General features: G+C 40.6%; 1 protein-coding gene across 4 annotated transcripts in view; it reads left to right on the plus strand.

Annotated features, from left to right (window-relative positions):
• ATRN (attractin) overlaps positions 1–15,520 on the plus strand; it is a 157,292-nt gene that overhangs the window by 23,421 nt on the left and 118,351 nt on the right. For all 4 annotated transcript variants that reach the window (XM_037387993.1, XM_037388001.1, XM_037388010.1 and 1 more), the window contains exon 2: positions 12,091–12,174. In XM_037387993.1, the coding sequence (XP_037243890.1) occupies positions 12,091–12,174 (84 nt within the window). The remainder of the gene's footprint in view (positions 1–12,090; positions 12,175–15,520) is intronic.

A 15,520-nucleotide genomic window follows, 5' to 3' on the forward strand; every position in this document is an offset into this window, starting at 1 on the left:
ATGAGTCAATTGAGGAAAATACTACTCATGCTTTTGTGCAAGGGGTTACAAATCATTCTTTTTCTCACTGTGATTAAGAATTTATCACAACAATCCATGGGATAGAGGAACAGCTGGCTTGAACTGGAAAATGTAAGGGAAGGGGAGAAGGACTGATATACTAAGTGTTTATGGAGGGTGGTTACAATTCTGTACCAATACATACATGGAAACGAGAAGTCTCTGTAAAAGCAGAAATTAGAAGACAGGTTTTTGTTCCCATCTTTCTTTCTCCTGGATATTGGCAATTGTAAGTTTTACGTGTTGGTTTTTTTACGTTACAAAGGTAGGTGCTCATTTCCAGTTGCTTCTGCAGGTGCTGAAAGATGTTCAGTGGGAGGGGGACAGAGCTGGAAACAAAACTAGACTGTAGTCAAGAATCAGCAGTGAGCTGGATTCACCTCCGTGAGCCAGCGGTCATTGTCCCTGGCTGAATGACAGTTCACAATCTTTCAGGTGTATGTGCTGGAGGGACTATTAGGAAAGAGAGCTTGTTTGGCTGGAGAGAATATGCCTGGGAGCAGAATTCACTGAAATGAGGTAAAAAATGGAATACTCTAATCAGATTTTAGAAGATTGTACTGACGCAAAAGGTTGGGTTATTTTATTATTGGTGCTCTGTGGACTTCTCCATCTCCCCTTAGTTAACAACTTGTCTGTCCCCTCCTTAAAGCCAAATAATATTTACATGCTTTTCAATTCTTTACAGTAATGCACGTGAGGAAAAGGACATTTTTGGGACAGACAGGATATCCTTGTATGATTTAAACATATATACTTCTAGGGGACCACACTTTCCTCATCCTCTCAAGTTTAATGTTCAGTGCTTACAAGGGCTTCTATGGATATTCTATTATTTGTATTATTCATGGTGTCCTTGAGAACAGTTTCCTTATTAGCATGTTTATCAAGGTATAATTAGATTACTGTCTTGCCTGAAAATTTGTTTCATTAATAAATAGGCTATCTTCTTCCAGGGTTTTTTTGGAACGCTTAGTTGTCATATGCTACATGGACATGTCACTGGTGTCAAGAAGCAGAAGAAAAAAATGTGCCACTTGTTGCATTTTATTGGGTGTAGGAGCTCTTGTGTATATTCAGTAAAAACTGTTGCAGCAACAAATTGATATGCACAAACCCAGGCTGCCCCAGACACACGTTCCAGCCTGGTTTCCTCTTTGACTATCGATTCCCTGCTCTTTGCATGACCTTCTCCGTGTCGCTTGAGTCAGAAACCTGCTTTAAAAAGTTAGAGGCTGCCCTTCTGTAGGTTCACAAAACTCTGTTGGGATCATAGGACACATTTTTACTATTTTAGTGAGCTACACTTGAGGGTCTGTGCCCAAACCTTTACACCAAGTTGTTTTCTAACTTTTTTTTTTTTTTTTGGAACAATTTTCCCAGCAGGTAGCACTGATATGTAGTAGCTTAGAAATTTTTGAATGTCAGGCAGGAAATAAAAGGAATTATTTCTATCCCTCTTAGGAAAGTGGGTCAGGCTGTGATAGGATGTCTCAATATTTTAATTTTCCTTTTTTTGCTACAAAAATGACTGGTCTTTGACTTGAGCTTTTCTGTAAATGCTACTACCAGGTACTGTGCTCTGCGTTTGGCCTAGAAAACAGCAGTGATGGAGGGGCACAAATCTGCAGCTAAAACAGACTTTAAGCATACTTCTTGAGGGTTCAAATGGAGAATTTTGGGGTGCAGTACCTAGGAAGAACTGGGCAGCAGTTTCACACGTAGCATTGGGAAGGGATTACTGCTGATGATTTTACTTTTCTTGTAGGGACTTGGGTTTTTGCATGTGTCTTAGCAAAGTGCAGCAGGATGATGGTCCTCTGCTCCATGGGGATGGTCTTAAACTCCATTTATTTCTGATTTCTGTTGGCTGAAAGGTTAAGTCAGCAGCTCAACCCCATTTTATTGGCAATGGAACACACATCCCAACAATGAATGCTTCTGCCTGGATATAAATGTAGGACTGGTAACTTGAAAGCTTGTCAAAGTAAATGCTCTTCAACTGGAGGAGAATATTGATGTGTCTGTCAATTCTGAGCATGGGTGCTTTACAAATTTTAATTATGATGCCTTATTTACGAGGTACACAGGTGTGGTGTACTGTAGTTTAAATGCTTGTACATGTGCTTAAAATACATTTTTGACTAATTGAGTGCTTCTAATTTTGGAAAGGTGCTGAAAAATCAGCTGACAAACTTTGTGTGCTAGTTGCAACTGAGTGTCAATCACAATTAACTTTTGAAACGGAAGGGTAAAATAACAAGTGAAAAGATGTTGACTGCTAAGAAAATGGATTCAAACTGGTAGAATTGAAGTGCATCTTGAAATGTTCTGTAATAGCTTGTGTTAAATAATTTTTTGATAGATTCTTAAGCCTTTAAGCTAACAGCATCTTGAAAAAATTTGGCTAGGTATGTGTTAAGTTGGTTTAAGGTTTTGCATGTGTAGACTCTTCCGTTACAGTTACACTGATTGTATTTTATCCTAAAATGACTTGGAAATCTTTCACATATGAATATAGATGATACCAGCAGAAATTACTAAATAAGAATGTTTTGTAGAATTTGTTATATTTTTAGCTTCTAACCAGAATTTAAGTAGTGGAACACTTTATTTTTTTAAAAAGTTACTCTGACTCTCCAGAAAGGGATGATGAATTTAAATGATAAAAGATTCTGCCCTACTCCACTCTAGAAACGTAAACAAAACTTAATGATTGGAGCTAAGGTTTGTTAAATGCAAACTGGAATGTGGACACAGATTAAGAGAAAATAAATAAATGAGATAAATTTTTTTTAATGCTTCCGGGTATATTCTGAACCATTATTTTTTCTTAGAAGAAATACTGTATTTAAGCATAGGTTATAGTGTATGTCTTGTGTATTACTTGAAGTCAGGCTCAATCATCTTACGCAATGAATTTTTTTTTGATCTTCCAGTGGTAGACATTGATGGGACCTGTCTGGCTCTGGAGATCTTTCATCATTAGCCTTTGACGATCAAATAATATGCTTTCTCCTTACTTTCATCTTGCAGGGTGTTCAGTTTTGGGTGATGCTGAGGCAATTTGTGTGGGGTTAAATTTGCAAGGGATCTTGGCCAAAGGTTGTAAGGATTCATTGTGTGCAAGGGTAAGAGAGGGGTTGATATATTCCTTTTTTTTTGCTGCGAAGTTTGATGGTTTATGATATGCAAACTATTTGCTTCTGCTCTGCACTGTTGTCTCCTGCCTGGTGTGAAGCAGACAGCTTACTGCTGTAAACTCCAGCAGCTTTTCAGGACCACCAGTGAAGGATGAGATAGAGTTTTTCTAGGCATTACAAATGCTTCCAGCTGAATTATCTTTATTTCAGAGAACTAGGCCAAGATCCAATAAATCGATTTGTGAACAGATGGGGAAAGCATAATGCAACTGTTAGATTAGCTTAATAGACAACTGTTGTAGTGTACACCATTGGCGTGGCCGTTGTCTCAGGTACGGGTGTTGGATAAAGGCAGGCTTCAAGGGGACATCATGAAGTGGCCTTTTGCCATGGTAGTGTTTCTGCATGTAATAGAGGCATTGGGGAAAGTGTTTCGAAGAAAAAGAGGCGGATAATCAAGGTTGGAGTTGGTGCAGTATGGAGACAGAGATTTATGATAATATAGAGATAGTAGAGCAAAGCCACAGAAATCTGCACTCGCAAAATACTGCTTGTGTGAAGAAGATGCTCCTGTGGTGCATTGCTAATGATGATATCTTTTATTCTTTGTTTTCCCCAGTAAATATGAATGGGGGGAAGAATTTGCAGTCGTCATGGTAATACACAGTAATGTTTACATCTACACTGCAGCTTGGCTGTTTAGTTCGACAGAGATAAAGCTGAGGTTACATGGTGAACAGTGCTGTTTTGTGGTCTTTGAGATGTGGCTAGAAATAAAGAAGTAGGAGGATAGACAGGGATCTAAATCTGGGCTATTTTCAGTTTGAATTTAATAGCTGGAGAACCATAAGGACAAGAACATCAGGTGGAGCTACAGTGTGTTTCTGGGGCGTCCAAACAGGGATGTTATTAAGAAGGCAGTGTCTCTAACTGGTGCTTGTGAAACAGAGGTGAAATGCTGGTGTCTTTTGGGATCCAGCACAGGTTTTTGGGCTTTTTTCAGTGCTTCTGACATCAGGAAGTGGGGTTGGAAGAGGGAAATCAGCTTATTCTTCAGTGTTTCTGTTGTCTGCGTGTTGAGGTGGAGTAATTTGGTGTCTTGTGAAAAGATGTCTCCCTGGATATAATTTGCTTACTTGCAACTTTTGGATTTGTAGTGCAGGAGAGAGAGCAAACTTCTTCCATAAAGAGGAGCTGAAATGCATTTTTAGATTAAATGTCTTTGAAATTCCTCTCCTTCCCTAGCAGGAGAGCTGGTTGGGCAAGTGAAACTTTAAAGGAATAACTCCGGGAGGAGCTCCAGGCGTGACTCGGTTTATGTAAGCTGAGGAGGGGACGCATTTCAAGATCAGTGCTGCTGCTGATGCTGGAAGCAGCTGGCAGCTCCAGTGGGATAATGGCAGAGGCACCAGCCAGCCCTGAAAGCGACGACTTCAGTGGCATTCGTTTTCGGTGTCAGCAGAAGAGTGGGAGCTGGGACAGTGTGTCAAGATAGGGAACGTGATGGAGGTACTGGTGGCCAGCTGGAGAGGGGCAGTGTTTGAAAATACTTAGTTTCTAGCTTGTTGACTTAATGATTTTTAAGTCTGTAGCAGCATTTGCTCCTTCTGATCTCTCTCAGGCTGCCTGTGGTTGTTCAGTCTTCTTCAGAGCGCAGTGGCTTGTCAGATCAAGGCGCCTTTCAGGAGGAAAGAGGGATTTAGCAGGTTTGCCAGTATTAGTGCTGCAAGGAGTGACTCAGACAGGAGAGGCTGCGTTGATAAGTTTTTACCTGCTGAAATTTCTCTGAGCATCCTTTCTCAGATCTCGAAGGGCTTTCCAAGCTCTGCCCTTATCTCTGATCAGCAGCCAGGAAATCACTTTCCATATTTTTACATATCTCCCAGAGACGGGCAAAGCCAATCTTTTCCTTTGAAGAAACAGTGTTTCCCATATCAAATTAACTGTGTCAGTCATTCAATTTATTTAATTTTTTTAAAGTAAGGCAGCTCATTATCATCATTTCAACTGTACCATGGAAAATGGGATGAAAACAGAAGATAACTGAGCATAGAGAGTGATTGGCACTCTTTGACCTCTGTGCCACGGTGAGATTGGCACAGTGGTGCAGAGTGACCTTGAAATAACCTGATCCTCTCCGGGAGGAAAACCCTGATGAAGGCAATGCAGAGGATGGTTATGTGAGCATTGGAATAGCGGCACATTGCTGTGAGAATGGTTGAAGATGCTCTTTGCTTGCAAAGCCATCCGGTTTTCTAGCGATTTCATGGCTGTGTGCCATTCTGTTGAGGAGCATGGCAGTAAGTGGTGTTACTGTGGGAGTTCTGAGCTCTCGCTTTCCCAACTGAGTGTTTACATCAGCCGGGATTGTAGCAAACCCCTGGAGGCACCTTAGCCTGCACTTCGTGCAGCTTGTAGTAGGATGGGAATTGCTTGAGTGCTGTTTGCTGGAACTGTTGAGAGGCATCCCTGTGGGGGTTGGGACCTTCCTTCAGATCCTGTGTCAACCCACCACCACCCGAGGAGGAGCTGTGTTCCTTCTTGAAGGAGGAGAGCTGCACCATTCAGAAGCTCTTACGCCAGAGTTTTGGAGATCATGAAGCTGTCTTCAAGCCAATGCAGAAACTAGCATGATAGCACTATGGGGGAGTAACTGCAAAAAGCATTAGGGTGAACGAGGAGTGACTTTGCACCCTTAATTGTAGAGTTAAGGTGATCAGATATGACAATTCAGGGATTATGGTGGCAGTGGTGCCTTTTGCATGAGACTGCTCATCTTGAGGACTTGCTCATCTTGGTTGTGCTGGAGGCTTTTGGACATGGGAGGGAGTCCTTCTAGACACTCAGGTTAGTTCATAGTCTTTGGTTAGGTACCTATTGCTGCATAGGTTAAGTCCTTATCAAACATGCTTTTGCATTAATGTCATTACTTTCATCCGTGTGAGACCTGGCATGTAATTAATTATATCTTCCCAGCTGTACCTGTGGTGTGGCACCTAGCTGGCAGAAGAGGGGATTTAGCTGTTACACATTAGAAATTCATGAAATAGATGAAGAGATGTTGTTTATCTGCATCTGTCACCCCCTATGTGGCTGATCACTATTCCATGCCTATAAATTAAGGCATTTGCTTATAGCAAACCCTAGAAGGATATATCCTTTAAACTCAGTGCATTTATTGAGAAAATGAATAAAGCTAAATTGTTAATCAATTTAGGCTAGAATGCCATTGTTCTGGTAATAGGCTGTAACAGCCCTTTCTTTATTGGCTTCAACTTCAAATTTACCCGAAACAATGGCTTTTAATTGTGGTGTGCTTGAGGCAGTGCAGCAACACTTGGGAAGGAAGGCTAGAGAGGAGGAAAACTCGTTGTTTGCATCAGTCTCTAGCTTTAGCAACTTCAAAATTAGGAGGAGCGACTAGGTTTTGGGTTTGTTTGGGGTTTTGTGTTTTGTTTTGTTTTCTCCTTCTTTTCTTGTTTTTGGTGCTTGTTTATTTTTAGTGGAAAGGCTGTGCTAAATCTCTCCAGACAATATGCTGATAAGTCTTCTGTAGCATTATGTCACTGCAGTCTTACTGAAAGCAAAGCAAACCAATTTTGAGATCCATTGATGACCTCTCAGAGGTGAAGATTGAATGTATTTTATAAACCAAACCAGCCTGCTTGCCTTTTCTGGTGAGTAATGAAGAAAAGGCAATCTGCATTTTCTCTTTTGTACTTCCTCTGATGAAAAGAAAAATATTCAACATGCCATTGCCAGCTTATAGTGTACCTTTAATGTTGCAAAGATTTGGAAGTAAGTGCTGCAAAATAATGTAGTGCTTAGTTGTAAGCTTTGTGACTTCTTGTACTCGGCTATTAGCAAGAGAATTGCTTTAAATTTGTTTGATGGTAATTAGGTAACAGCTTTTAGTCTTTGCCTAGTTGTGCAGTTCATGTCTCTGTAGGAACTTTGTCAGTGTATACTAATTTGTATTTGAAATATATACACTGTTAGTGTTACTTGTGTTATTTTAAAACACATGGATTTATCTGGTAATTTCCAGTACTTGGATTTGAGTTTTTACCCACGAGATACTGTTGCTTGCTGTCTGATTTTTCTTGTGTTAGTGTTGTGCTTTTTTAGAAGGGCTCCCAGAACTAGCAGGGAGTAGCTAAATACACAGAATTCTTTGGCCTAAAATATTTCTCTTTGAAGCTCTCCTTTGCGAGATCTTCATCCTTTTTACTGCTTCCCTTTTGTCATTGGACTACAGAGAGCTGAAATAGGCAGCATTCAGGGTTGGAGCCCTTTGAATATATTTGCTGTAGATTCAGCCCAGTAACTCCCCCTTTCCCCCCGTTTGACTCTTAGGTGCCACAGCACACTTGAAAATCAGTGAAAATTTCACAACAGCTATACATAACACTGTTGCCACCTGGTAAAGTTTGAAACAAGCCTGAAGTACTGTATGTATGTACATGAGTATATGTATATATTTTTAAATCTGAGTTTTGTAAACAGATCCTTGCAATTATTTTTCCACTCCTGAGGCTTTAAGTCAGCGTTATAGCTTTTTAGGTGCTAATTGCATTACCTATGCTTTGTGTATATTTTTCTACCTCTGTGTGTGTGTTTATGTGTCACAGAATACTTAAAGAACCTTGCTTTTTTTGTGGTTTTTTTTTTTTTTAGGGTGTAGCAACTGCTTCTTGCAAAGTAGGAAATGTAACACCGAAGTAGTACAGAAGTGCTTCTTGTAGAGTAGCGTGGTGTACTACCAAGTTAGCAAAGGCAAAAGGAATTGATACCTTTCCATACTTTCTGGTGTCTGATTTTTGCATCTGAGTGATGAAATTATAAATATGCACAAAGTGTTTCGTAGGGCAAAAGACCTCAGAGCCTGATGGCATTGGTAGCAGGTTACCTAGGGGTAGGAGTCTTCAGAGACACAGACTCACAGACTGGTCGGTGTTGGAAGAGGCCTCTGGAGATCACCTAGTCCAGCTCTGCCAGAGCAGGTTCCCCTCCAGCCAGCTGCACAGTCACATCCAGGCGGGTTTGAATGTCTCCAGGGAAGGAGACCCCACAGCCTCTCTGGGCAGCCTGTGCCAGGGCTCTGCCACCCTCAGGGTAAAGAAGTTCTCCCTCACATTCAGATGGAACTGCCTGTGTCACAGTCTGTGCCTGTTGCCCCTTGTCCTGCCGCTGGGCACCACTGGGAAGAGCCTGGCTCCGTCCTGACACTGGCTCTTAAGGTATTTGTAGACTCAGTCCTGTCTTCTCCAGGCTAAACGGGCTGGCTTTCAGCCTTTCCTCATAAGGGAGATGCTCCAGTCCCCTGATCACCTTTGTAGCCTCTGCTGGACCCTCTCCAGCAGTTCCCTGGCTCCCTTCTAGTGTACATCATGAAAATAGGCCTGAAGTATAGCCCTGTGTATGTGAAGAACATGTCCCGCATTTTTTTTCCTCCTTGAGTTACTTGTTCCTTCCTGAGCCTTTGCTCACAGCCAAAGCCGAACTATTGTGTAAACTCTGTCCTAGTCACCAGTACCACTGTCACCTGTTGCACAGACAGCAGCAGGCTGGAAGGAGCAAGGGAGTTTGTTTGCTTTTTTTACTAGAGCTGGGAGATTAGTTTAGCTTTCTCTGTTAAATGTAAAGATAAAATTCCAGCTTCGGTTTGTTTTTAGTGCTTAGTATTTATTTCTGTCTGTCTTGGAGCATGTCTGTGGGAGAGGTTTACAGGGTAACGCTGATCTGCTAATGCCCTGCTCATGCAAGGCAGTATGTGGGCTGAGAACTTTGTTCCTATTTTTCGCTTTCAGAGATGTGAAATCTGATTTATTATTTTTTTAATATCCTTTATTTGTTGGTAATGGCAGCAGCTTCTAAAGCATGGTAAGGAGTCAGAGTAACTTACAGATAAGTATTTAGCTAATAGCATATCAAAGAAGTTTGACTTTTGTTATTTTTTTAAAAAACTATATCCCATGTTTTCTTTTTACATTGCTGAAATACAATTAAATTTTGTTGATGTTGAAATGCTCTTTCCTCCCTGCTTGGAGATATGACATGGCTAGGGTTACAGTACTAATAGGATTATTATTTTTTTCCTCTCCATTGCTCTTGTTAGCATTTTGTGATGAATGATTTAGTAATTGTTTCCTGAGAAAATTGTTCAAAGAGTTTTCTGAGCAGAGGCTCGCTGAGAGCTTGGCAGATTGCATAAGGTTGTTTTTAGCTTGTGAGACTTGCTCAGGTTTCCAGAGTCTGTTTACTCTTGGTTGCATGCAAAGTGCTGTCAGTGTTGAAGTGTTGATACAGTCTGATTCCTAGCTTTTCCACAGATATTTTTAGAAAGGAAATGTTTAGAAAGGAAGAGTATAGATATTATTGGTACATCTTGGAATTTGCATCTGCTTTTGTGAATTCCTGATCAGTAGATAAGTAATTTGAATTTTCAGAGATGTTGAAGCCTTAAAATATATATGAAACTGTGTGTGTGTATATATTTATTTGTCTACATCTGTCTGTGTCTCCATAGACAATACAGATGCTTCCTGTGCTCCTGAAAACTGGAGTTGTTTCTTCACATGCTTAAGTATAGATCTCTTGCAGAACTTCAGTAACTGGCTTTTAAAAATCTTAAGCTAAATTTCTGAGGTTGAAAAGTATTATAACAAATTAAAGTGGAGGAAGAGGAAGGTGGTTTCCAAAATATGTAGGTTTTTGCCTTTTAGTTTGGATCAGTGATGAACCTTTAAATGCTTTATGGAACAGATTCTGGAAAATCATTTTGACTCAGTCAAGATATTTAAAAAAGATGAGCTGATAACATTAACAGATCACTAGGAAAAGATACAGCAAAAGGTTCTAAGATATGGTTTTATGAACTTGTGATCTTGTTTCCTTCTCTTTTCTGCCAAATTTGCTTTTGCAGAGTATTTTTGCGTTACTCTGTTTTAAGTAGGACCATTTAATTTTCCCAGAAGGCTGTGATTTGCTCCAGTCATGTGCTGACGATGGAGTTTATAACCTTTCTAGGTAGGAATCCTGTTTCAGGTGCCAGTATTTGCTCTACCAGAAAGTGGTGTTTGGGCATCTTTAGGTACTGCCTATATTTGATGTCATCCTTCCCTGGTAATTTATTTTCAATTGTTTCTGCTATACTTCAGTTATTTGTTAAAACCAATCTGGGATATTTTGACTAATGCATATGAGGAGGGAGTGTGTATCCCAATGGTTGGGCCCTTGGTTTTGTCTTCTGCCTGTGTGTGCTCCTACAAGTCTCTATGCTAAGGCAGAAGATGCAGAATTTCGGTGCCTCTTTTTTGGGAGACCAAGTAATGTATCAGATTTGCTGTTCCAGACTCTTGCTAGATCCTTCTCTCTCAGCCTTGATGAAGTGTGATTGTCTTCTCTGTTGTTCATGGTCTTTGGAGAAGACATACCTTAGTAAAATCTATGCAAAGGAGAAGTTACAGCTGCAGCCAGTAGACAGATACCTTCATTTTGTCATACAGTGTGGATGTATTTGGTTGTCACATTTCAAGTAGGAGTAATGGAAATGTGAAAGCAGGTTTTGCACGGATTTGCTCATTCTTCCCTTTGCTTGTATTCATGCTCATTACAAGTAATGAGCGTTTCAGCTAATGAGAATGAGTGTCAGTTTCCTTCGTACCACAACAAAGGGTTAAGTGTAGTTTTGAAATCAGTTGTCAACTTCTCATGAGAACACTCTTCTGAGCTCCAGACTGGGTTTGCTACTGCATGTTTGACATCCCTGCAAGCAGTGTCTAGGCAAATGCAGTAGCCTAGAATTTGCACTGTGCAGTGGTTTACAGATGTTGACAAAAATGAGTTCTTTGCTGGCTTTGATCCCTTCTCTCTTTCAGTGGCATCTTAAGTTTTTAATGGTTTTTAAGTGCTGGTGTTCAGTGAGCATCCTGGAATGAGTGATTGCAACTGTACTTTCTGCTGGTCATAGCATCATAGAACCATTTAGGTTGGGAAAGACCTTTAAGATCGTAGAGTTTAACTGTTAACCCAGGACTGCCAAGGCCACCACTAAACCCCATGCCTCTCGGCACCACATCTACACATTTTTTTGAACACTTCCAGGAATGGTGATTATACCACATCCCTGGGCAGTCTGTTCCAATGTTTGACCACTTTTTTGAGTGTTTTGCTACTGTCAAGTTGTCACCAAGTAATTATAGGCGCAAATGGGAAGGGATGTTCATAGGGTAGTCCTGGTACTGTCCCAGCAGTGGGGGCAACACAGCTCTTTGTCAGCAGTCACGTAAAATGGGATGAAATGGGTGTGGGAACATGCTACTGAAGGTGGGGGATGCCTGGAACAGCCATGCTCTGACATTGTTCTGAGTTATGTAGCCCTTGATGCATGAGGAATTAAGGTCTTATTTTGCACTAGAGGGTTATGGGGGCCAATCCTCCTTTCAGGAGGTTGTCCAGGACTTTTTGAAGAGTCAAATAGAGAATGGGTGAGAGGTCTCACCATGGATTTTATCTGAATGTCATGCAAAAATATTGTAGTTTGTCTAAATATATTTTAGGAATAATTTTAGCTTTTATTTAGGAAATTACTTTTGCTGGTTATATGATATATACATATATATGAAATATGATTTGAAACCATACCATCAATTTGATAGAGAAACCGTTATCTTGGCTGTTGTTCTTTAAAGACGGTTATCAGAAAGCACATACAGAGAGCTTAACAGGAGAATCCCAATTGCCTGATTGGTTTTTGTTGCATTGTTGTTTTGTTTGTAGTGGCTCTTAAGTAAATTACAATCTGACCATGGCCTTCTGAATTTAGGAAATCCTTCATGAATGTTTAATACCATTAGAGACCAATGTTTGTCTTTTTTATTTACAGACTCACTGGACCTTCAGGGTATGTCACGGATGGGCCTGGAAATTACAAATACAAAACAAAATGCACCTGGCTCATTGAGGGAAGGTGAGTGTAGTAAGCATCTTGGGTTTTAGTGTTGCTTATTGTGACTTCTAGGTGACGATTATCTCATTAATATTAAACTATAGTAATAAATATCTCATTAATTTATCATTGAGTATTTTTAGATCTTAAGATTCTTTTTTGCTGTTCTTAGAACTAGATAGGGCAACACTTAGTTCATAAAAATCACAGAATCATAGAATGGTTTGGATTGGAAGGGACCTTAAAAATCACCTAGTTCCAACCCCCTGCCGTGGGCAGAGACACCTTCCACTAGACCCAGTTGCTCCAAGCCCCGTCCAGCCTGGCTTTGCACACTAGTTTTTCATGGTAAATAAGGTTTTGGTTTTTTGTGCAACTGAGACCTGCAGATTGACTTCTGAATTAGAGGTTTGCTGTGTAAAATACCCTTCACGTTGAAAATGCATGTGGAAAATAAAAATAATTGCATTTGTGTAAATAAATGAAGAATTACGGATTATTTAATTGTTATCTTAGTGAGCCATTCAGATGTTGTCGTTCACTATGCATGAGACTTTTTGGCCATATGAAAAAAATAGAGAAAACTCCATTAAAGCCCTTATTCATGAAGAATCAGTTTCTATAATGATGCACTTCAGATGCTTATTTACTCACTAGGCCATGAGGACTTCAGAGAGACCATTGGCCTTTTTCGCAGAGGTATTCTATACTGCAAGAAGTCCCTCAGACCTTTTCCCCTCATTTCCCTACCCTTTCTGTATTTGATCCTTATATTGCTTATAGTAATTTCGTACAGAGATTTTTAGCAGTAGCATATTTAGTGCATATTTTCTGACTGTCAGCTGACTGATGATACAGCAGTTCAGAGCATCTGACTTGTTACAATATGTTTTTCATAGTACCAAGCTGACGCCAGGACTGTAAAATCAATTTGTTTAGTCTCTAAAACTTTACATGGTCAGTTATGAAGTTGTGTGTTAACAGCTATGTGTTGTCACATTCCATACTGTTCCCTGAATCTCTAAGCAAAGAGGTTTGTGAATTGGAACAAGTCATGTGAGAGCATGAACTTGCATTGAATGCCTGTAAGATGAGGTCTCTTGGCATCTTGGAGGATCAGAACTTGCTAAAAGCCCAGACTACGCTTTTCTTTAGTCTTCTCTGTATTTTGGTGAGGTCTGAATAGCAGGGGGGGAATTGGTATTCACTTCATCTCCTTCAGACATTTATTTTGGAGGAGTAAGTTAAATGCCTAAGCTCCCACGATACTCAAAGGTGAGGGCTAAGCTGTTCCAGAGAGCTGTCTTAGAACACTGAAACTGGGAGCCTAACACTCACTGTTTAACTATGTAGGCAGCCCAGTTCTTTAATGTGGTTAAGATCAGAAGTTAGATGCTGTAAGTGGCACACTTCTTCATTTTTGTAGGTATAAAAATACAACGGCAGACAGTTGGACATTACAAATAATTAAAAAAATGTTGCAAGAGTGTTATTACAGTCAAACCAGCCTCATCCGTTCCAGTACAGCAGTTTAACCTCAATAACTCCTTTTCCTAAGGATAATTGTGACTCATATTTTTATCAGAAGTGAACTTCTGCTTGTGGGTCCCTGATTAATGCCACCATAACTGCCTTCAGCCTTTGTTTGCTAGTGCTGAGAGGCTTTCCTCTAGGACTATCACTTTGGTGGGGTTTGAAGTGAGCCTTACGTTGCTGTAAAGAGAGGTGCAAAACCGTTCCTCCTCTGTTCATAGGCAAAGGCTGTTTAAGTCTGTGTCCTTTTCTGCTTCTGGTTGTTTGTACCCTGCTGTCAGAGAATGGTGGTAGCAGAAAGGGATAATCACGGCAATAAAACAGCTGAATATGCGCCCTTGTGAAAATAGCCTAAGCTTTCTGCCAAAAGGGAAATTCCCAGAGAGATTTTGACTGGAAAAACAGCATCTGCAAAGCTGTTAAATTCTGCAGAGTGCCTTCACCTTGTGGCTAGCCTACTGGTAGGTGGGCCTTTTGAGGTTTGCAAGTAAAGGTACAATCCAAATGTGCAATTGAAGGTGCTAGGTAATTCAGATGTAAAATAAGTCATGTGTTCTACCCTGTACTCATTTTCCTTTTGCACCATTCCTGATGCTCCTTGGCTGGTCTATGCTGTGTCCTCATCTCAGGGTGTCTTTTCGTTTTTTTCCAGAGCATGAGACAAGGTAGTTGAGATACGTCCAGCCTGAGGAGCCTATTGGAGGCAGAATCTGTAGCCATGTCGATTCTGCAAATGAGTGCTGTCTGCTAATGAGTTGTTAGATGTAGCAAAAATAAGCTCGCTCTTTTTGTTCTTGGTCTAAAGCTTTTATTGATTAAGTATTTCTTTCTGCACTACAGCTGTCAGGCCGTTAAAATAAAAGCAAACCCCCTAGAATTCCATAGGCTGCTCAGTTTTGAAATGAGTACTCTTTGTACCTTTTCTTTAAGCGAGACATTGTCCTTGAGTTACACCTGCTGCTCTTTTCCAAAGACCTGGAGTAGAGACCATTATGCCTATCAAAAATATTCTTTTGCAGAATAACTCCGAAGAATTCCCCTTCTGTGGGAATTGCGGGCTCTATGGCAAGCTGACATTTTATTAATTTATTTGATTTGGATGAACAAGGATTTCATCTGAACCCAAGGGCAATGCTGTTGAGATCCTAATCACTTGCATCTATCCTTTCAACACCTACAGCTGTGGGTAGGAAAAAGCAGTGCAGCTATAGATTCTTTTTATCTCAGGGTCCAAGCAGAATGTTAGTGGTGTTTTCATCCTGCTTGAGCCTGAGTCCTAAACTAGATACCTGCTGTGGCTTCTGCATCGTTCTCTTTGCATGTATCTTTGCATATTCATGGAACTAATGGTATCTAAATGTATGTTATTTGGTTATGGCTTAGGGGGCATCTTTTGTATACGGAGTGATGGAAACACTGACCAGTTTTGGTGTCTGAACTACTGTTTCTGTCTCCGCATCAAGGAAATAAAACCTTTGTCCTGCTGATATATCTCAGAAGATCAGGCCCCTTGATGGTCGTCTTGTGACTTAGGAAGTCAACAGAGTAGATGCTTCCTGAAGGGTAGCATTAACATTGGGGTGTGTTGGGCCCACTTTATTCAGGTGGGAGGTAGCAAGTCTCTTCCCAGGACTTCCAACTTGTTCATTCTCAACTGGTCCCAATTTTTGCATCTGCGAAGAAAAGCAGCACCCTTATTAGTGTTTGTAAGGAATGAGGGCAGTGAGTAGTTAGTGCATCTGCACAGCTAGGTAAGAACTGCCTTTTGGCAGAAGTTAAAGCCTCAGGGCCTCCCGTCCTGTAAAAGATGGTCTCCCTTGCATTCTCTTGATCT

This window comes from Falco rusticolus, chromosome 1 (assembly GCF_015220075.1).
Source record: "Falco rusticolus isolate bFalRus1 chromosome 1, bFalRus1.pri, whole genome shotgun sequence".
NCBI lineage: Eukaryota > Metazoa > Chordata > Aves > Falconiformes > Falconidae > Falco > Falco rusticolus.